We start from the raw sequence: 25,284 nt of genomic DNA on the forward strand, positions 1-25,284 counted from the left end.
TCAGGATCAATTTTTAATATCTACGTTGCTTTATTTATGTTAATTTAAATTTTTTATCCGTTAAATTAAGCAATTTATTTTGATACGAAATTTTTGACCATTGCATTTCACTTAATCTTCCTCTTATAATCGAGTTCAGAATAGAATAAAAAACTTCAATTAAAAAAAAAATTAAAATTATTATTTTCAGTTATTCTAATTCTGAATCCTGAACTTTCATCCTATTTAAAAAAGTTAAATGAAAGAAACGAAAGGAAAAAAATTAATTTATTCTAAATGAATCGATTAAAACCATTACAAGCTTGAAAACTATTTAAGAATGGGCTATTAAATGGGCTAAGGAAACTATTTTTTATATATTTTATATAATGAAAAATATTTTTTTTTCATTTCTGTATTAATGGATCGAAGTTAAAATATTGATTTTACATTCTTGAAGTAGTTTTGACATATTAGGTTAATAGGTCTATACGATAAACAAGGAATATGTATCGATTAGTTAAAAACATTAACTGATCGATATTAATTAAAAATATATATAAAATAATTGCTTAGAAAAGTCAATAAATCCAAAGAAATTTTGTTTATTTAATTTATAAGTGTTAAACTTGCTCAAATTTTTAAAAATTATAGCTTCAAACATGACTAAAAAAAAAAGATAATTCAATGTTAAAATGGAATTATTGAATTAAGGAGCAGACTTACATATTGTTTTAATTATTGCAAGATTAATACAAATATCATTTTCTGCAATTTTTATTATTATAAAATAGAAAATGCTTAAACAGAATAGATTTAAAAATTAATTTTTTTTTCTCTACATTGATTTTTATTATCTAGACTTTGAAAACTGTCTATAACATGCAGAGTACATGTAAATAATCTACGTAACAAATCCCCTTTTCCTTTAGTGTTTATTTGCATTTAAATTTATTTTTATATCATTAAAATGGAAGTCGTAGATATATATAAACAGAAAAATAGAGCTTGCCACAATTTTATTGATCTTCAACATAATTTCAATATTTCATTAATAATGAAAAAGTTAACTGTGTCTTAAGTACTTATACTTCTACATTGCATTCATTAGAAGTGTACAACATGTATTAATTAGATTTAAAATATTCTATATTTATGGAAAATCGGTTTAAAAATAATATCAGTAAGTTATTACGTAATGAAGTTAAAGCAAAACACTGTACAATTTATAATTTAATAAATTACTTTTTTAGATAATTTAATCCCGACTAAACTATATTTAGTAACTACATTATCAAAAGCTACAATGCCACTATGTGTAGGATCAATGTTCCTTATTGATCCGGCTGACAAAAACCTGCGTGCAAAATTACCTCACCGCACAAATAACGAGAATCAAATATAACCTACATGTTTATAATTTAAATATCCATTATTATAACATAAATAATTTCTTATAATTACCCTTTCTAATGATAATTTTAATTTATGTAGTTTGTTGTAACTGTGCTTAACAATTTATACTATATTTATTATAACACACAGTTAATTGTTATATACAACAACAACAGAGTCAAAATTGGTAAAATCATTTGGCATGCAGTTACATTACTCTGTATGTGTGTAATGAATTAATTTATATAAAATTCGTCTTACCTGATCGAAGGCACCTTCATTCGGACTTCGTTTTAGGGTACAAACAGAAAAAAAAAGTAAAATAAACGCAATTGACTTCTCTTTAATAACTCGGAACTTGAGGAAAAAAAGGGGGAAAAAAACGTGGAAAAAAATATTTTCCGCGAAAACGTCACACAGGGAACGCCTCCCTTCGGATAAATAGTTTACGCATGCGTACTTTGTCCGTACCGTCTGGTAAGCCTAAAGTGTATGTCGGTCGGATCGAGTCGGGATTCTTCCGTTGTCTGAATGTAGCCGAGGAAAATTGTCGACGATCGGAAGTAACTCGAACCATTATCGAATTGAATTTTATAAAAAAATAAGTGGAAATGATCCGATTTGTGATATGAAATATAAAGATAGATTCAGTTAGAAAATCAAAATGGCGACCGACGTTATGGATGGAGGTGCTGTTCGCACGTTTGAAGAAGAGAAGATAGGTCGGTTTATAAGTAATAATAATAATAATAATAATATTTTTCCTTAAATTATAAATAATAAATCATTATTAAGTTGCGATACGTGGATATTTAAATTAATAAATAGACTATGACATCACAATACATTTTATACTGTAACTTGTCATACATATAAAGATAGAAAAACTGCTTCCAATTTTCTTATTAAAAAATAGGCTTAAAAGTACATAAGTTAATACATAAAATTTGTAAATTCTCAAGTGTATTAAGCTGTAAAAAGATAATATATTAATTGAATTATAATTTATAAAAATTGCATCATGAACTAATTAAAATTAACTCCTGTTTTGGGAAAAATATATACTGAATTAGAATGTTTAATTATAATGGAAGTGAATAAGATTTAATGTTAATTTTTGGTTGTTAAAAAGACATACAATGAGTTAATATTTTTTTTATAATATATTAATCATAAACTGTGATTAATGTTTGTAAGAAAGCATTTATGAGAATTTAAATCCTATATAACTGAAGAAGTTTATTATATTATTTAAAGGTTTTTTTACTGTGCAAATAGATTTGTTACAAAGGCTCTCAGTGCGATGGATTTTTACACTTCTTTTAAAGGATAAAAATATATATTTTGAAAGCTTCTGTCAATTTTATTGTTATATACCCAATCTTGTGTTTTATAATAGGTTAGATTTACAGAATTTTTGATTATGTTGAATTAAATCTCAGTTGATCAGTGATCTGATTTAAAATAAACTTTGTATATATTCACATAAAAACGAAAAAAATTTTATATGATTGATCGAGAGTCTAGAATGGTGGTTCTTAACTGGTGTTCTGCGGAATACTGGTGTTTCGCAAACCTGCCTCAGTATTCCATGGAAAAAAGATTTTAAAGTATTTATTGCAAATTTATTCCAATGTACTATACCAACATATTACTGTATTTGTAGACATTTCCATGTTTTTATTTTATTCAATATATTAAAACATACTAGTTTATTGCTTTGTTGTTTCCTGAGAATAGTAAATGTGAAATTGCTTATTAATTTTTGAATATATTGATGCTAATGCTTCATGTAATAAAACATATATGAATGGCATTTAATGGCCTCAGAAAGGTTGAGAACTACTGTCTAGAAGAATGGCTTAAAATTATATTTATAAGAAGTTTTTAATCATTTTATTAATTGAAAATAAAAATATATATTACAAAATGAAAATAAAAATATATATTACAAAATGAAAAATAAAACTTAATATAACACAGTTTTTTATAATTGCAGATAAACTGAGTTTCATAAAGACAATGATTACATTCTAATTATTATGTAGACTATAACAATATGATCCAGCTATGAGTCAAGACCAGAATTGAACCATAGCCAATTGATTTTAAAATTTTCCTAGTTTTCAGGATTAGGTTTTTATTATTTATGCTTGACAAAGAATAAAATTTAACTTTGAAATGGATATGAAAGTGTCTTTATAGAAATATAACTTAATAGTATTTCTGTATTATTTCTTTATATAAACAGACTAAAATCACTTGATGTTTAGAAAACATTACTAATTATATGAAGTATCTTTTGGTAAATAATTGTAAACAGAATATATTAAATAATTGAGTTTCAAATATTACTGGTATATATAACTTATTTTATTACTAAGATTTCATATATAGTAGCTTTTGCTATAGAATATGTATGTATATAATCTTATATACTGAGATATACATCAGTGCAGAATAAGAGACTTAGTCAAGATATTTTAAAAATAAACTGAAATACTTAAGTCCATTAAAATGTTTAATGACTGTGTAGCAGTTAAAACTTTTAAATATTTTGTTTCTATACATAAAATGAATTTTTTTAGTTTTTGTTTTTGCTAAATTTTAAAAATATAAATATGAGGGATTCAGTGGAAAACTAGTACAAGTGACAAATAGTATAACTTTGAATATAAAAATCCTTTTATTAAATTAAATTAATAAATAGATATATTAATTGATTAATCTAGAAATACATAGTAAATTTAGAGAACTAAAAACATATTTTTAAAAACCCAATGTGAACAGTCACATTTCTTTTGACTGAGAAGGACTTTTAGTTCTCTCTCTAAATGTATGATGTATTTTTAGATTAATCATCAACATTATAACCTGATCCATAATAGTGAGATTTAAAGATAAATTAATGCTTTGTATTTTTAGTAAAGAAAACTGTTTTGTCACTTATACCATTTTTCCACTTATTCCTTCATATATTATGTAATTTCATGTTTTTGAGCCAAAAATTTTGCAAAAAGTGTTTGTGTATTTTGCAGTAAACAACAAATTGTGAAAACATATTCTTATTTTAAAAATTTTAAAAATTTGCATTTGAAAGTTTAGTTTCTTAACATACACTTCTAAGAGTAATTTTATTCTGTATTTTTTTTTAAATTGTTTCTTCTATTTTTAAACTTTTTGCTAAATTTAATAGAAACTTAAATTGGACAGGAATATTTCAATATTGAATTTTTTAAAATACAAGTATAATTAATAGTATTAAAATTATTAATGGTTTAATATGGTTGATCTTTTTCAAATATTATTAATTTTTGGAAATTAATTTTACAAATTTTATAAATAAATTGCAAGCAGTTTTAAATAATAAATTTTTTGTTTGATGAAAATTATATAAAATATATATGCAATAACCACACTGCAAAAAAAAAACCTTAAAATGCAGTGATATTTTAAATTTTTAAATATTTTTGGTCGTTTTTACTGACCATCTTTAGGATAAAAATGGCAATTGAATGATAGTTTTCATTTGACAAGAGGGGAACATAAATGTACTGTACTTCTGACAAATATAATTCAAACATTACTATTCTAGAATGAAAAAAATGAATGTTTTTGGCTTTTTTTTTTTTTTTTTACCAAAAACAAGTTTAAAAATTAAAAGTATCATAGCATTTTAAGGTTTTTTTGTGATGTGGTTATTTAATGTACATACATAAAGTATCCAAAAAAGTATATATATATATGATGATATGTGATATATTAATCTAATAATATAAATAATGATATATAATACAATAAAATAATGATGATAAAATAAAACTATATAAATAGGATGATTATAAATGAATATTTATTTCGTTACAATTGTATTTTAGTGGTGAAAATAATAAAATTTATTCTCTGAATTATTTCTTATATATGCAGAATTTTTTAATAAGTAATGGTATTATATAATAATTAGTTCTTTTTATAGTTCATAAAATAAACTGTTACAGAAATATAATACAGTACAATATATACTATAAAAAATAATGCATAACATTAATATTTTGTACTGTGTATTTAATATTAAAAAGTAGATAAATTATGTAAGTTGAAATGTGCAGAATTTAATTGATGTATTTCTTACACATTAAATTCTTATTTTGATAAATTAACTTAAATTAATGAAATATACAGTACTTCTATGATATTATTATCTAAGTGGAAAAATAAATCAATATTTTTCCTTCTTTAACTGTGATTTTAATAGGCTACAAAGAACATTATCTGTTTACAAAGTATCTAGCAAAAAGGTGTATTGTGATAATTTTAAACAAGATTATTGACTACTTTAGATACTTGAAATGACTAGCCATTGATAGTAGTTGAGGTAGTTTAACAACACAGCATTTTATAATAATATATTTGAAAATAAAAATATATATTACAAAATGAAAATAAAAATATATATTACAAAATGAAAAATAAAACTTAATATAACACAGTTTTTTATAATTGCAGATAAACTGAGTTTCATAAAGACAATGATTACATTCTAATTATTATGTAGACTATAACAATATGATCCAGCTATGAGTCAAGACCAGAATTGAACCATAGCCAATTGATTTTAAAATTTTCCTAGTTTTCAGGATTAGGTTTTTATTATTTATGCTTGACAAAGAATAAAATTTAACTTTGAAATGGATATGAAAGTGTCTTTATAGAAATATAACTTAATAGTATTTCTGTATTATTTCTTTATATAAACAGACTAAAATCACTTGATGTTTAGAAAACATTACTAATTATATGAAGTATCTTTTGGTAAATAATTGTAAACAGAATATATTAAATAATTGAGTTTCAAATATTACTGGTATATATAACTTATTTTATTACTAAGATTTCATATATAGTAGCTTTTGCTATAGAATATGTATGTATATAATCTTATATACTGAGATATACATCAGTGCAGAATAAGAGACTTAGTCAAGATATTTTAAAAATAAACTGAAATACTTAAGTCCATTAAAATGTTTAATGACTGTGTAGCAGTTAAAACTTTTAAATATTTTGTTTCTATACATAAAATGAATTTTTTTAGTTTTTGTTTTTGCTAAATTTTAAAAATATAAATATGAGGGATTCAGTGGAAAACTAGTACAAGTGACAAATAGTATAACTTTGAATATAAAAATCCTTTTATTAAATTAAATTAATAAATAGATATATTAATTGATTAATCTAGAAATACATAGTAAATTTAGAGAACTAAAAACATATTTTTAAAAACCCAATGTGAACAGTCACATTTCTTTTGACTGAGAAGGACTTTTAGTTCTCTCTCTAAATGTATGATGTATTTTTAGATTAATCATCAACATTATAACCTGATCCATAATAGTGAGATTTAAAGATAAATTAATGCTTTGTATTTTTAGTAAAGAAAACTGTTTTGTCACTTATACCATTTTTCCACTTATTCCTTCATATATTATGTAATTTCATGTTTTTGAGCCAAAAATTTTGCAAAAAGTGTTTGTGTATTTTGCAGCAAACAACAAATTGTGAAAACATATTCTTATTTTAAAAATTTTAAAAATTTGCATTTGAAAGTTTAGTTTATTAACATACACTNTTTTCTGAAATTTTGAATTGTATTTAATGGATTGTAAAAATTACAAAAATAATTGTAAAGATTTTGGTATTAGACTGATATTTAAAATTCTGATTCTGACATAAGTTGTATGACAAAATTTAAGTATTAGTATTGGATTAAAATAGATATATTATTATACATGACATTAATTTTAAACATGTTTTTTAGACACATACAAAAATTGATTTTATTATATAATATGTTTTGTGCATTTAATTATTATAATCCCTTTTTCATGCTCTGCTTAATAAACTCAGACAGGAAAAACTTAGATAATGAAAAAATTTTATTTATCCTATGACTTTTTAGTTAAAATTTTTCTTCAGTAGCGATTATATTCTATCATATTCAGTTATATATTCTGCATAATTATTAATTATATAATTCAAAGAAGATTAAGTAATTTAACAAATACAATATTAATTTTATTTTATCATTTTTGTAATAATTTTAGATTAAAAATTAGATACAGTTGAAACTGCTTAGTGCACATTGACACACCAATGGAATTCTATGCAGTTAAACAGTTGTTTTTAAAATATTGATAGTCACAGATTTATTTCCTTAAATTTTCAATACTTTACCTACATCATTAAATTACATATTCTTATTTTTAATTTTACAACTTATGTGAAATGTATATTTTAATAATTATTTCTAATATTACTTTATTAAAGACAATAACAAATGTGTAGTATTTACACAAAAACATGTATGCATTAGTAGAAATAATTTCTAGATGATGAATCAGAGAACTGATCAGTTAGAACATCAATATTTTTCATATCAAAATTGTTTGATTTAAAATAATCTTTTAAAACAATCAATGGTTACCTGCAAAAGAACTTCTTTGCAGGTAATTTTTCATATATTCTTTTCTCTCTTCAGGCTTGTCTACTTCTAAATTATCTTTAGAATTTTTAACTTCGTGGAGAATCTCTTCATTGGTGAGTTCATCATAGCAATCCAAATCGTCATCAACTTTAACAAAATCATTAAATTATGTTTTGGAATCTCTTGATTCACTATCAAACTTTCTTCCGATAGCTCATCATTCTCAACTGGATGATAAAATCCAGCCTGTTTTGTAACAATTTTAGTTTAACAAGTTTAAATCTTAGTAGCTGTCACTAATTCCCAAGCTCATTTGATCATATTCAGTGCTTCAAACATCAGTTGTTTTGGCAAATGAAAGAGCTGTTTTTTCTCAAGAAAAAGTTGTTTTTGTATGATTTGTTGCTGATAATAGACCTTGAAAGCACAAAGTTTCCCTGATCAAATGGCTATATGATTGATGTATTAGGGGGCAGAAATTAGATATTTGTGTTTTACCTATAGTCCACTTTCAAGTCTATGACAAGCTGATTATCAGCAAAAGAAGAATATTCGTTTTCTGTTTTACAAATTTTTTTTGCCTAATTTACATAAAATTTTATTCCACAGTCCACTTGTCATTCAGGATTTTGCATTTGTGATATGGTATGAGCACTTTTTTTGCAAAAAGAGTGCAGGTTTTTAGGCCATCAGATACAAAAAAAAAATGTTTATTATTCCATCCATATTTCAAATAAAAAGCAGTGTTAGACAATCTTTTTGTGTTTTTCCTCCCTTAATTATTTCACCCTTGGAAGCTAATATTTCATTTGGAAAAGCTTTGTGAAAGAGCCTTGATTCACCTGTGTTACAGTTGTCTCCTTCTTCATAATTATCCATGAAACTTGGCATTACATTTTTAATCCAGTCACTTACATCTTCTTGATTAGCAGCAGAGTTTTCTTCATGCATCTGATGGAATGAAACATATTCCTTATTTTTCCATCATCCTAACTAGTCATTACTTGGTTTAAAATCTTCAATTCCAAGTAGTTTTGAAAACTTCTTAGCTGCTTTGAAACCATTTGGCCATTAATAATGGCACCTTTACTGAAAAAGCTTGATCAATTTCACTATGCTTTCCTTTTTTGATGCTTTTTTATGTTTTCCTTTTGTTCCCTTGGGGTATTTCCATTTCCTTAATTTTTTACTCTTGTAAATGTGAGAAATAGTTGACAAATCACAACTGTATTCTTTACTAATTGTTTCTGTAATTTTACTGCTTGATTTTAAAGAATTCAAAATATTTTTAGTTCTGGTTATTTACTAGTTTTAATAATGTTAATATATGGTGGAACCTCGCTTAACAAGCATAATTCTTTCTAGAATCTTACTTGTAATGCAATACAATTTCCTCATATAAATTAATGTAAAATACAATAATTCATTCCATGCCAGAAAAAGAATACTCAATATTTTATGTATAATGTTTATTTGATGAAAATTATACATCGTTGAGGAGCGAATCATCATCTTTTCTTCTAGAGTGGAATGAATCAACCTGGAATGCGAATTCGATTTGTAAAAAAACAAAAAAAATCAAAATACAGTAATTTCTAATATTTAATTATAGCCTTTAATTTATTTTAATTAAATAATTAGCTTATAATTTAATATTTAATTATGCCCAAGAATTTGGTATATCATTTGGCATGTTTATTATATAACGGGTTATTTTTAATTGATGTTTATATGTAATATGTCTGAATACAAGTTTGGAAAAATGTGTGATCACAAGTGACACTAAGATGCTAGCAGAACGAGTGCTAAACACAGACTGATGTAGCATTACACAATCTGGAACTTCCCATCTCCTTGTCACTCGTGATGCGAAACGTTGCTCGTTAAGCAAGTCATTTTTTTACATTTTGCTTTGCTCATTATGTGAATTATTCGTTAAGTGAGGTTCCACTGTATATACATATTTATGATTTTAGCCATTGCTGAAAGAAAACTTATTTTACATGTTATACATATTGAGATGGATAAGAATCCACCTCAATATGTAAAATAAGTTTATAAATATTGCTAGTCACAAATTTATTTCCCTAAAGTTAAAAGAAGAAAACAGAATTTTTTCAGTGTCTATTTGGAGTCACCCTTTTATTGTAGGTAAGAAACTACAATAAAAGGTTGGCTCCAAGTAGACATAGCTTATTCCTGAGGTGTGAAAATGATGTAAAATGAAAAAATCCTGTGTTTTCTTGTTTTAACTTTTTGTGGGAATTTTTTTTTTATTTTTTTGTAAATTTTAAATGTAATAATCATCCTGGCTATTTACAAGTTTTTTATTAGTTTTATTAATGTTAATTTTTATATCATTTTTATGCTATAGTAAATCAAGTTTTAATTTTCTATTAATAATTAAATCTAATAACAAATCCAATAACCTAATTTTTAATTTATACCAAACAATCTGTTGGATTATGTATCTGGCTATATTAAGGCTAATTTATATCTAATTATCAGATTAGTCTTAAAATAGCCTGACAGATAATCCAGTAGATTGTTTGCCAGTGATCAAATGGTTATTGCCAAACCAAATTGTAATTAAATATATCATTTGATTATTAATAGATAATGAGCAATTATTTATTATAACATTGTCACAATGCCAGGTTATAATTTTTAATTTATTTAGTTCAAAATATATGCTCTCCACCTCAAATTAGTACTATAGTGTCTTGCCCCTGTACATCATACTTTTTCATTAGCAATAGAGTCATGCTGGTCATCTATCAAACTCCTTTCAGGAGAAGAGTTTTAAATTGAAATAACATGACTTGTTTGCATCAGAAGTTCATATATAGTTAATTGAGGCCTCATACCTCTAAGCTTTCCATATCTGGTCTAGAATTTCATTTATCTAACATTGTTCTTGAGATTAAGGAAAGACAGGTGGATGACAGTGGGAACTTATAGGTCTACAATTTTATAAAATTGCATCCAAATTAGAGCTTGGTTCACTATATGATTAAATGTATCATGTTAGGATAGAAGCTTAAGATTGGTCGGATACTATGAAGGCCAAATAGGCATGTAGTTGTCTCCCAATTGGTGTGGCAAATGACCTATATGGTTATATTTTCTAAATTAATTGATCTGGAAATGAACATTGGATGGAATTCTAGATAAGTATGCCAAGTCCTAAAGAGTTGATTATGAAAGTGTTTCTTTCCAGAAGTGAAAAATTTTGAGAGATTTGACATATTTTATTCTTGGCAATATCAAAATGCATCCGTTCCAATTTATACTAATATACTCCAAAAGTTGCTCATTTTATCAAGTAAATAGGGAGAAATGTTGGAAAATTTAAAAATGATTGCCAAATTCCAGGAATCTCCTGGTGAGTCTGGGAGTGTGTCACATTTGGTTCCAGGCCCAATCTACACAGTGATAAGATGTTATGGAATCAAGTTTACTCTGGATTAATCTTTTCTTCCAGAATATTCTAAATTAATTTAATTTTAATTATTAAATTTTATACAAGATGGTAACTTAATTTCCTATCTCTAGTTTAAATTACATAATGTCTAAATAATTTTAATTAACCAGGTTATGCTCAATAATGAATCATGTATTATCATTTGATTATTATTTTTAGCTACCAAATCAGAGATGATATGAATTATTGTTTGTTTTTAAATAATCTAGAATTCATCACTACATTAGAGAGAGCTTTTTTTTTTAACAACATAAAACTTTTTCTAGTTAAATTGGCTATTATTCTAGATGGAATATCTGAACTGTATAGCTGATGATGCAAGATTTCTGTTTTGTATCTGTGAAGTAAGAATTAAAAGAAATAGTCTAAGGATTCTGAACAAAAATGTACATAAAACATGCATGTATGTAAATGGGACTGCTGTTAGCTTTTTATAAACTAACATTATGAAAGTCGTATCTTTAATCTTAATTTTCAAATTTAGGTAGATATCATTTATTTGATCACCTTTAAGGATAATTTGCTGTACTTTAGATTTCTGATAAACTCAATATGCACATATTTTTTAGTTTCAGCTTCTTAGCAGGTCACTCATGTATGTAATTATACATAAGATGCATTTTATAGGATTGCTGACCATAAAAAAAATTTGAAATTGTAAGCGAAAAATTGAATTTACCACTTATTAGTAAAAGCCTATTGGAATCTTTTTATTATTACAACATTAATAATTTAATAAATAAATGTTTTGAAGGATTGATTTTTGACTTTAAGTTTTAATTTAACTTTTAATTAAAACTTAAAGTATAAATTCAATTATTAAAACCAATGGGATCGGTGGTAATATTAACACACTAAAAATAAAAAATTTTTAGTTAAAAACAAGTAAAAATTATACTCTTTCTATTTCCGACTTCGAGGATTCTATGAGCCAAAACAAGACAAACAAGTAGCAAGGAACAATTATTATTTTATTAATTTTATCCACAATCATTATTATATTTTATTAATTTTATCCACTATTTCCGACTTCGAGGATTCTATGAGCCAAAACAAGACAAACAAGTAGCAAGGAACAATCATTATTTTATTNGATTGTTCCTTGCTACTTGTTTGTCTTGTTTTGGCTCATAGAATCCTCGAAGTTGGAAATAGAAAGAGTATAATTTTTACTTGTTTTTAACTAAAAATTTTTTATTTTTAGTGTGTTAAAACTTAAAGTAACAAGAAAATTATTTTATTGAAGCAAATCTTCTGAACAATTTAAACATTTTAAGTGCTTTAATTTAAAGCTTTGGTGGTTCTTTGTCAGATGTAAATTATTTCAAATAAACAACTTCAGATGTCTTTTCCATGTTCCACAAATAAACAAGAACAGATGTTCTACTTAGATGTGTGACAATTTAGTTATTAAAAAATTAAAATTGATGTAAAATTTAAACATAAATTTTTAATCATAAATATGAAAGACTAATGTTGAAATCAGTACTTGATTGCTTGTTGTTCTCTCCTTTGGTTGGAATTAAGCACAAAATTGTTATTGAGAACTTATCATACAGGAACACTTTTTTGATGGAAAAGTAATATTATTTTCTGTTTTTTATGAAAGGAAAATGCAAAACATACAGTGAAGCACTTTATACCTTGTTTTTTAGCCAGTTTTTATTGGTTTTAAAGTTTTTATGTTCTACTTTTTTTAATTGTCAAATTTTTTTCTGTTTTAGCAAGATTTATTTTTATTTTTAAAATTTACAGGTATACTCTTTTATTATTATTTAATCAGTATTTAGTTATTTTACTATATTTATTTATTTATATTATTTTTTAATTTATTTCAGTTTTACTGGTTTTACCATACAGTTTTAACATTAGTTATTCCAATAGTCACCAATAGTTATATTTTACATAATTTTTATGAGTTGAATGCATATGTAAAATAGAAATAGGCTAGCTATTAAATGTATTCTGTAATTTCTTATATAGTTTTACCATTATATATAAAAGATAGAAAATAAAATCTACTTCTTCCATTGAAAAAAGTGTTTCCTTACGATAGTTTTCTGTAGCAATTATGTGCTCAATTCCAAAGAACATACAACTAATATTGAAAATTTTGCTCCAAAAGTAATGCTTTCAATTTTTTTTTCTGGAAAACTATTTCAACTAGGGAAATAAAACTTATAGCCTATATATTATTAGTCAGATCATTTTTTTGACATGTCTTTTATTTTTCTATTTAGTCTTCTTCACATTCTACATTTTTTTCAATGATTCACCTTGCTATCAGTATGATTGCTTTATAGTGTGATAGCTGTTTTTACTTCATTATTGTTAGAGAAATGATATCTTTGAAATCTATCCTACACACTTTAAACAACCTTTAAAGTCCAGTAAATTTACATATTACATTAAATTTTTTCATTAAAGAATTTGGTTACTGGACTTTAAAGGTTGTTTAAAGTGTGTTTGTAATTCTTTTTAATATTGAAAAGGTAATTTTAATCTATCATACATTGGCTAAACAGATGGAAGTCCAAAGCTTTCATTGAATTCAGGATTACAATATTCACCTTGATATTGTCATTTCTGAAAAAAATCTCTGGCTTGACTTTAGCTATCTAATATTGTAACTTCATTGTTTCCATGTTACATTTATTGTCTATAAAATACAAAAATTTTAAACTTAGAATAAAGTTATTTTAAATAAATATTTTGTATTTTTTGAATTTTTTAGTTGTTTTTTTTTCAACTATGTTCTTATAACAGTTGTAGTATATGTTCAATTGTAGCTTGAGGCAGCCCTTTCAACAAGGTTGAAAATGTTTGCAGTAATGTAAAATTTTGCTGAAAGTATAAGTTGTGTTTATTTATGATTTTAAATTTTATTCAGTTTGTTTATTAGTGGTTTAAGAAGTCTATAAGGATTATTCCTTTTTGATCCCAAAAAATACTTCATATGATTTTTCTATCTTAGACATTAAAACTTAAAGGTTCTCCATCAGTGAATAACTTTAATGTTGCCGTTCCATTGAACTTTGATTTGGGCTTACAGAGTGAATCTACATTTTGGGTCTGATAACAATTTGAAGAAATTTTTCACTGATTGATTTGTTTCATTCCAGAAAATTGGCATACTCCACAGTTTGTTCTCTATAATCTTGTGTAAGCATATGGGAAACCCATTTTGTAAACAATTTATTCTAGATAAGCTCTCTCAAATTGTGTTAAAGACATTGAAGCCAATTCTAACATTGTCACATAGTTCTTGAGTAATGATGTTAGGGAAAGTGGAGCAGATAACTTTCTCTTCATTGTTTATTATCACTGCTGTACAAAGGTTTTGGCTTATCTTTTAATCTATTTTTCTTCACTACACAATATTCTCATTATTCAAAAATGTATGTTGACATTATTGACATGGAACTATCAGTTTATGACTAGGAAGTCTAATATTTTCCTAATGTTGTTGCATTTTATTTACATAATTGTTCCTGCCAGAAAAAAGTAAAGATATTACTTTCAGAGAATTTTCATGACAATTAAGATGTGAGTTTGTATAAATTAACACTTAGAATAAATCCTTCTTCACTCTAAATGGTTATCATTACAATTAGTGACACTTAATCTATTTAATATCTGCAAGTGCTTAATTTATTTAATTAGAAATAAAGGATTAAATATTAAAAAAGAAATTTGAGTAACATTTTAATTTTCATATTGCCACTAAAGATTTCATTATCCTTTCTGTTCATTATGTTGGCATTCAAATCTTTTTTGTAAATCCAGACTTTTTGCACATCCTTTGATACAAAGTAACAATATTCTAGTATTTAGTTTTTTTTTTAACTAATTATGCATATTATATTAATAGCAAAATTATATTGATGTTTCAATGCATTGTAAACAATGCATTAAAACATCAATATAATTTTGAAGTATAAACTTTTGATGATAATGGTTTATGAAAAACCAAAAAATTTAAAATGAAGTAAAGCCAAATTTCTGTTTTGATGATTTTCTTTCATAGCATGTGCTTATTCATTTCTTTTTGATTTTATTCACTTAGATATAAAAAAGGTAAGCTAATTTGTCTTACATATAATTGTATTTTTACATAATGCTACAATATGTAAGGAGTAGATTCCAAACCGTTTTATTTTGTTTCAGGATTATTTTTAATTCATTTTTCTGTTTATTTTGGGTTACTTTATTTTATTAAGGATAGACTACCATACCTCACCTGGGCAAAATTTTTTTACTAAACCTTACCTTACTATTACAACTGCTGACGGCAACCTATTATGTCATCTTATCCAGAAATGACATCTTTGGGGGGAAGACTTTCACAGGAAGTTAAAAGAATGATCACCTGCCCAAATTGTCACTAAAGAACAAAAAATTATAAAAGATTAAATGTAAGGGCAATGACACAACTTCAAGAAAGATTACTAGAATTAAATGAATGTTAATCACTTAAGTGTGTAAATAAGGTTGAGTGGGTGTTAAGGATCGAGTATGTAAATAAGGTTGAGTGGTCGCTAAGGATCGAGCGAGGTAAAAGCAAGACTTTCAAGTTCCATTGATGACATAGAAGTTTCATGATGAAGGTTAGGTAAATTTAATTTGTAAAATTTCTTCGTGAAATCTCAATAGATTTCAATCTCATATTTTTTTTTTATTGGTTTTGTGCAGATAATTATAATATAGTCATAATTTAATTTTTAAGTCTCCAAGTATCTGGAAAGTTCTTATATATTTGTTTTTCGGATTTGATAAAATATCTTTTTATTACTGTATATTTCAAATTTTTACTAATTTTATTTTCTTTTTGTACATATTTGGGTCTAGAATAATAAACTGATTTTTTCATTATCACATATATTAATTATTTCATGTTCTTTTTGACAAGAATTTTGTTCTTATTTATTGCATATGTAAAGACAGTAAATACAATTGAATCCTTGTTTTTTGTAACACACCATTAGGAAATATCCAGGTTCTTGATAGAAATAGATAAGGCATTACAAATATATTAAACAGACATATAAGGGTTGATCAAAAAGTTTCTATTTATTGTTACTCATTTTCAGAAATTGTATAAAATTAGGAGAAATAGTCTTCATGTACATTGAGAAACTTACCTCTTACAGACTGACTGATTAGTTTGAAGATACTATCATGGAATAATTGTTTGCTTTAATTGAATCATTCCTGAATTATGATGTGCACACTGCAATTCAGGAATGATTCAATTCACAAAGCAAACAATTCCAATTATTTGGACTGTATGAAGGATGTTAGATATTTCTATTGCACAGATGCAATAGAAATATCTGTGCTCTACAGTAATATGTGACTATATGTTTGTTATGTAGAAAAGTAACATATTTTGTAAGTTTTCCTATTGTTTTATTTTGATGGCAGATCTTAAATGTTTTAATGTTTCACACTAACAATTCTCTACAATAGTGAAGATGATGACTACATTGGGACATGAAATCCAATAAATCCAACTTATGAACAACAAACCATATAGAATCTTTTCTGATACCAGTTGAACAATTTAATATCAACATACTAACGTTTTTGATCACAAACTAGATCTTCATTAGGACAATTTCAATATAGAACATGTAATAGAATGTTATTTAAAGTTATTTGTTATCTAAATATACAAAAACTTAGTGAAAATATAACAAAAAATAAATTAATTAATAAATATACAAATATATACAAGCTTGGTAATTTTTGCAAGGGAATGTTAACACAGTTGTCATTAAAGGTTGAACTAGAATTTTTCATAAAACTACTGCAATACATATGAGAGGTGCTGCTTTTCATTGTAGTTGATACACAAATCCCAACTGAGTGATGATTGTAACTCTAAAACCTGTACAGTTCTAAGATTGTCTTTGTTATGGTATTGCTTGATAATAACCACATTACTAAGATCCATGTGCACTTCATTATTGGTGCACTCATGATCAAAGAATATGATGAGAATGATTTTTCTGGTGAACACTTGTGATTTGAAGTTTTTGGTCATGATGAGGTTTAGTGCCATCATTGTGTTGAGGCTGTGTTTGTTTCTGGGTTAAAATAATGACACCATATTTTGTTTCAAGTCACAATGTCATACAAAAACTGGGGCCATATTCTGGTCACTGTCTTTGGTCTCTTGTCTCTCACAAGCTGGTCGCTGATTGGCTAATCATTTGGCTTAGCCAATCAGCGACCGGCTTGTGAGAGATGAGAGATCAGAGACAGCGACCAGAATACGGCCCCTGGTTTCTTTATCTTTACATTGTGAAAGATGCAATAGTAACATAGTCATGTGATATTTTTTTCCTACTGTAAATGACTATGGAATCCTTGATGAGTATATTTTGTGTTAACTCAAATTGTATATGATAGTTTGTAATGTGTATTACATTTTATTTATTTTTTTAATTTGAATATTGTTGTGTGGCATGAGAATGTTCCTTTTTTTAGAAAGTTGTTCAAATAATAGCATTCCATTTATGGAAATGTGTAATAACCTAAAGAAGGTCTCTGAAAGTGATTGAAAACATTTATTTTTTCCAATAATCATATCTGCTGGAATCAGTATGGAAGCTATCTGTGAGTATTTATATATTATTTTCCAGCTTTTGTAGTGTTTTCTAATTCTGAAAAAAGTTAAAAACTTTATGGACTTTTGTAACCCTATCCAGATTGTGGCCCAGCTTATTCACTATGACTAGAATATTTATAACTTCATGATCTAACCTAACATCTAACATGTCTAAATTAATGATTTTGAAGTAATTTTTTCTTTCTCTCTAATATTTCAATGTCTGATGTCCACTGATTTGGAAGTTCACAAATAAAAACACTTTATTTATGAATTTTTGAGCTGATATTATTCAATGGATATAATTTAATGGAATATTTAAATTATTTGAAACAGAAGTAAAAGCTGCTTTATAAAAATGTTAATCTAGATATATTAAGACTGGTTTTTCATGGTAAATGTGATATTTTTTCTGAGTATTATAGCATCAAGATGACAGATTTTACAAGACACTCTCTTTCCTTAGCTTTCTGCTTTCCATATAGAATTATTTTTTAGCTATTTATTTATGCAATTTAATCTTTTCAATTTTAATTTCCTGTAATAATTTCCTGTAATAACAATTTTAATTTCCTGTAATTGAGTTTCTTGAAAATTTTCTTCACTGAACTGTTGACATTATTGCTTTCATGACAATGAAACTAGTTTGTTGAACTATATTCCTAAAGATGAACAGTAAGTTCAAAAACTCTAGAATGTTTTTTGACGTTTCTTGTTCCATTAAAGTATTTTTTAATCCTTTTAACATATTTTTGTGAAAAATGAAAAATTCTCTGAAGAAAGATTGTAAATGTTATATGTTCTGAATGTGTTTTGCTTCACTTTATTTTTTCAGATTTTTAAAATATACAGGTACATGACTGAATTTCTATCAACTGATAGTCTGATACCTCTAATCTGGACAAAATTATGAGAGAAAACTTGAATTCCCTCAGTCATCAAACTAGTTTTTTGAATGGCCACAGATGGTGTTGTTTGTAGGATGCATTTATTTACATTATTTACACTGAACCTGTTGGTAGTGATACTGCAATTTTGTGGTATTAGTTTGTTTTGCTTAAATTTAACCCAGCTATGATTTCTGAGAGATGAATGTCAATGGTGGTGTCAAATGTAATTTACATTTAATATTTATTTAAGTTTCTGGCAGTCTATGGTATACTTCAGACACAGGGAAAATGTATAATTAGTTGGATAGAAGTAAGTTGATAAATTAGTATTATTATACATGACCATGGTTGGTCTCGAAAAATGGTTAATTAATATGGCAAGCTTTGGAACCAAGGGTACTGGAAATTTGCAGGTGTCTTAGTCTTAGTTTTAGGTCTTCCTGTGCCAAGTGGAATGCTAGGCAGCCAGTTGTCTCCAGCAAATGTAGTCAGCTGCAATGGTTTCAGTATTGTCTCATGGAATGCTAATCTTCTATAGAACTTCTTTATGTGTAGAGTGCCAGATTGTTCATGGTCTATCTTGTTTCCTTTTTCCACCATGTTATTTCCATTGCAAGGCTACTTTTGATAAGTGTTCCTCTAGCAGATGAAGTACATGCCCTGCAAAATGCATTTTATGCTTTGTAACAATATCCTGTACTTAATGTAGGTCACTTCTTCTAAGGTCCTCATTTGTGATATGGTTACGATATGTAATTCTAAATATTCTTTGAGGAGAGCATTGATGGAATACATTGAGTTTCTGAATAATCTTTGTCTCTTTCTGTGTTTCACAGGAATAGATTGCAGTTGGAATGACAATGGTGTTATAGAGTTGCTGTACTGATTACTCATGTTGACCAGATTGAGCATATTCTCTGAAAGACAGCTGATGCTTTACTATGTCAGCATTTTATATCAACTTCTATGTCTACTTTCCCTTTAAGTTTAGAAGTAGCAGCATACTCTTGCAGGCTAAAATGCTTCAGTATCATATCCTGAAACAGTGTACATCTGCATTTACCTCCTGATCCAGTTTTTCTTTCAATGTTGCCATTAGTGATGTGCCAGGTATCCATATCCGCGGATATCCGAGGGAAAAAAAGATCCTTATCTGTTACTTTTTAGCAGATCTTTAACGGATCTTTTCTCTTAATGAATTTCATTACTTATGAAATTTTAAAGATAGTTAGCAGTAAAATATTAATAACTTCAATTCAAATCACTTTTTATTTTTTAAAATCACATATTTGGCACATTCATATTGCAAAAATTTTATCATGCAAAATTCATTTACTATCATAAAGTATTTCCATATTACACTACTAAACTTTTTTGTCGACATTGTTTTTATTTTAATTTAACTCAACACTCTCCAAAAACACAAACATAATCTATGCTATCCCGTGCCACATTAAACTATAAACAAAAACATGCCTAGTGCAAGTCGAAACATTTCGCGTTACTAACGTAAAGTGTCAACTATCAGTCTAAGGTCACATGCACCGGTGCCAACTGAGTACGAAAGTTGAGATCCGTATCTGTATCCATGGATCTAGACACTAATGATCCGTATCTGTATCCGCAGATCTAGACACTAATGATCTGTATCTGTATCCGTATCCGCAGGTATACATTTTTAATGATCCAGCACATAACTAGTTGCCATGTTCATGTCTCCTTAGTAACAATTGTTGATTTATGACAATGCAGACTCTGAGCTTATTCATAAGAGGATAAACCCTCAGTATTCAAGTTATGGATTTTTTTACATGTTTTTAACTGTCAAACATTTTTGTTTCATTTGTGAAAGACTTTACACAAATTTTTGTTAATGGAATATACAGTCATTGGAAATAATATTGCAGTAGACTTTGCCAGCCATTGAAAACCATTTTCATGTTTATGAAATCATTGATAATTTAATCTTTAAAATTTCTTGCAAAATGATACTTCAAAAAATTGAAAGCATTTTTACAACATTTTGAGTGGGGCATTTTTCTATTTGTATATTTGAATAGGAAATGATGAATAAACAGAGTATAGTATAGAATACTTATATAACAAACAAACTGGATAAATATACTATTAATAAAACACACCTTTAATAATCCTTTAATAATTCTTAATTTTTATTAGCTGGATTATTAAAGGTGTGTTTTATTTATAGTATAGAATATATTTAGAGAGTATAAAATATATTTTGGAAGCATTTTCTATATATTTCAGGAAATATTTAGCTGACATTGAAAAATAAATTATTTCAAAATTATTTCTGACACTTAAATAAAATATTTTGATTTGATTTTAAAGTTACTTATTTGAAAATAAGATTATTATTGGGTACAGTATTGTTATTAAAGTCAAATATTGTTTGGCTCTAATATAACTGTTGGGCTTTGAGATGTTTATATTTGTATACTGTTACTAATTTTGATGAGAGAAAATCATACCTCGTAAGTACTTGTATGAAAATCATCAGAAAAAAGTTGTGGCTCTCTTTCAAGAAATGTTGCATTTACAATGCTTTAAACTGCACTGAAGATGATTATATGTGGGGAAAATGTAAACACTGAATTTATTGTTTTTTACAACTGTTTTAAATCACTCTGTATAATATACTTTACTGTACAATAAATTTGTCTTGATCTGTCTATTTTTTCAAAAAACAAAACTCTATGGGTGAGTATTTAGAAAATAAGGCAAGTATTAGATTCAATGGCATCTTATCTTCCAGTAAATAGGGTACATTTGACATTCAAAAGTTAAAATTTAAATGGAATATTTTATTTGTAGAACATTTTCTAAAAACAGATTTATAACCTGATAATGGCCTTTGGGCATAGGCTGAAAATTTTTATTAATAAAAAAAAAATTCTATCAGCAAATGCACAGGTGTTGTAATAAGTTTGTAATTTATCTCTGCTGATACTTTCAGACTGTATTTTCTGAAAGTTTCATCATTAATGAAAGTAATAACAATCAAACTAATGAATCATTATGATTCATTAAATTTATGAAATCTATTTTTGAAAATGTGTCAAGTGAATAAATAAAATGTTTTTGTTGAAAAGTTTTAACACTTAATTTTAGTTTATTGATAGGCTGAATTTCTTATATTTATCTGAAACTATTATTGGTTTCTTTTGTAATAGATTTAAAAGTACATTTATATGTTTATTGTAATGATATTTTGAATATGAAATATATAATTGATGTACACACACTCAGCAATAGTATATAAATCAAAAAACAAAACACCTTAATTTGCTGAGAAAAAATTTAATGTAAAGCTAACGTTTTCAGCCAAATCAGTTGGCCATCGTCAGGCTAAGAACATTCGAATATAAATAAAATAGAACAAAAATTTAAATACAAATAAAATAAAATAACGAGCGAAATATATATATAAATGTATACAGACTAATAAAATAAATAAAAATTATTGTTACAAATNTATATATATATATAACAATAAAAATATTTGTTAAGGTGAGTATTAGATTTAATGGCATCTTATATTCCAGTAAATTGGATACATTTGACATTCAAAAGTTAAAATTTAAATATATATAGATGGTCCATATATCTTGACCATATATATACTGTATATATATATGGTCAAGTCCACTTAAAAGAGACCAGAAGGAAACAGTTCACTTCAGAGAGCACTTTCCCATACATTCCTGAATTTCTCCTCTATGTTTTACATTAATGGAACTCCTGTTAAAAGTTCTTAGAAATCTGTTCCCTTCTAAACTGTTCTAGAAAGTTCTGTATCTAACCAGAACAGGTTAGAAGGGAAGTTTGTTTAAACAAGTGCCATTTTTAGAGTAGCAGTCTGCATAAGGGAGCATTATTCTGAGGAAGATTTATAAGGATCTGTCTTTAATCTCACAATATATAGGTACAGGACTCTCTACAGTATGCTATTTGTTGAGATTTGGTGAAACCTTCCATTGGCCAGTTTTCTAATAAACAATTTCCTACAGAATCATAATGAATAGATTTTATTGGACACACATCAGCAGTAATTACATATTAAAAAGATATCATAGCATATACATCAGCAATAGCATAGATCACAATGTTTCATCTTGAGGGGACAAGCCAAGTAATGATTAGCAATCAGATTATAGAGGTCATATGACTTTAAGATGGTACAGTACTTATTTGTTTTACTGTATGTTCTATTAGGGAAAATTTGGAGTTAATAAAAAAAAATGTAGGAGTTGAAATTTGGAAATTTTAGAGCATTGATTTTCACATCTTTTCAGTTAGGCTTTTAACTGTGTTTCTGGAAATAAGTGAAAGTAATGTGACTGGTAAATGTGCTTTGTTTACTGATTATTTGAAAGAACAATTAAACTGATGATATAAGGATGGAAACCAGTAGGTAGGTAAAGTAAAATTATGTGATAATGAATTTTAATGTTTCTAATTCTTATTATAAGTTACATAGAGCTTGTAAGACATGAAAAACAGTGGAGCAAATTTAATACCAATAACAGCCCTCTGGGAGATTTCATTACTTCAGATAAGGGAGCATAATGTATGATCCCAAGAGTGCTCTCTTAAACAGACTTATTTGTATATATTTTCCTTTTGTATTATATTATGTAAAATAAATTACATACCAGTATTAGTTTTAATTTTTAAAGTAAATTTGAATTGCAGTTTCATTAAATATAAACTTTGAATGTTTCCAGATGATCCACCTCCAAAACCAAAACCTCCACCAATTGATGTAAGTATTTTATACAGTTGTTTACAATAATTATTAAGTATTAATTTGTATGTTGATTTTGTTTACTAACAAAAATTTAATTTCTAATTCATAATAACTTATTTAAATGATAAGTAAATAGTTTTTAGATAATTAAATCAGAGATATATAAAGGTGTTTTTGTTGTAATGACTCACAAAATCAAATGATTTGATGTAGTAGTAATTAATTTATTGTTTTATGAATTCCACATTTTCTACAAGAATGTCTTAGACTTGAATTTGACTGTTGTTATGTCAAAAAACAGTCTGTTGAAAATATTACATTAGCTAAATAAAATTTTGTGATATTTTTAGATAAAAATTGAGATATTTATTAAAAACAGACATTTTATTTTGAAAATGGTACAGTTTAAATTTTTCCATCAAGATCATATATTTATAAGTTTTGCACGATATAATATTCTTCTTACAGTAGAGAAATGCCTTTTTTACTGTGATTTCTCTACTGTAACATTCCTGGCATGAGGTTAAGTTATTTTATCAATATGCTTCTTCCTTCTCAAATTATGGTAATCCATTTTCCTTAATATTGTTCAATGGTACTTTACTTAACAGATCTGCTATAAGATTACCAATTAATACTCTTTGTTATATGTAACTAACTTTCTTTTTAATAAGGTATTACATTAGTGCTCTGAACATGTAACAGAAACTAAAATTTTTTAAAGTTCTAATTTTCAAAATTGTTGGAAAAATAGTAGCTCTTGTATTGAACAGAAAACGTACTCGGCAAATTAATAATCAAAATAATCAACACCTAATCCGTTGCCGAGGGAGTTTATTTAAAAAATGAACGTTTTCGATCTACTTCATAGATCATCTTCAAGTTGAAAAAAACAAATATGGAATAACTACAAAGAATAGAACATTAAATTTAAAATTCAGAAATATTGACAACTGAGTAATTAAGTAAAATAATTAAAGTGTAAAAATACCAATTGTAAAAATAAATAACATACAACAATAAATAAGTAATAGTACAAGTCGTTAACAGTTAACAAAAATTATAAATGCTCTCATAATGTGAATTGCGAATCAAGTCGTCATTCATAAGCCATTTGTAAGTCTTTTAATAGCAAACTTCCATGCTGAGGGTAGGCCCTCTGTATCTCTGGCGTTTATACATTTATCATCAAGTTTGCTTCTGTATATTTCCATTTTTTCGGCTGTCTTCGCTAAAGTTGGAGAGTGTATTTACCTAATGATTTCAGCTTCTTCCCATCCAACTACAGAACCTTGGGCCTGAGCCATCTGGGCCAGCACAGTTGCGTTTGATTTTTTCCTAACATCATATTTATGCTCTCTGACCCTTACCCCCAATTTCCTCGTTGTAACTCCTATGTACTCCTTTACTAATCCTAATTGTTGGTTCTCGTATGGGATCTTATAAACTCCTTCTTTATCTTCTTTTTTAATATCCCCTTTATCGTTTCTTAGAATTTTTTAAATAAATTAGGAGCTCGTTCTAATTTATTCTAAGAAACAATAAAGGGGATATTCTAAGAAATGATAAAGGGCTTTGCTATCTTCAGCTCTGGAAAAGTTATTTAAGTTTAAAAGAAATATTGTACTCTGAATGTCTTAAGAAAATACCAAAAATAATTGTGTACAT

The 25,284-nt window shown here is 26.4% G+C and overlaps 1 protein-coding gene across 2 annotated transcripts in view; it reads left to right on the plus strand.

Annotated features, from left to right (window-relative positions):
• The first annotated feature begins 1,841 nt into the window (after positions 1-1,841).
• LOC111622167 (phosphatidylinositol 4-phosphate 5-kinase type-1 alpha-like) overlaps positions 1,842-25,284 on the plus strand; it is a 95,147-nt gene continuing 71,704 nt past the window's right edge. For both annotated transcript variants that reach the window (XM_023364509.1, XM_023364516.1), the window contains exons 1-2: positions 1,842-2,096; positions 23,594-23,631. In XM_023364509.1, the coding sequence (XP_023220277.1) occupies positions 2,039-2,096; positions 23,594-23,631 (96 nt within the window). In that variant the 5' untranslated portion in view covers positions 1,842-2,038. The remainder of the gene's footprint in view (positions 2,097-23,593; positions 23,632-25,284) is intronic.

The sequence above is a fragment of the Centruroides sculpturatus genome, unplaced genomic scaffold, assembly GCF_000671375.1.
Source record: "Centruroides sculpturatus isolate CEXI.00-Female unplaced genomic scaffold, Cexi_2.0 scaffold14, whole genome shotgun sequence".
NCBI lineage: Eukaryota > Metazoa > Arthropoda > Arachnida > Scorpiones > Buthidae > Centruroides > Centruroides sculpturatus.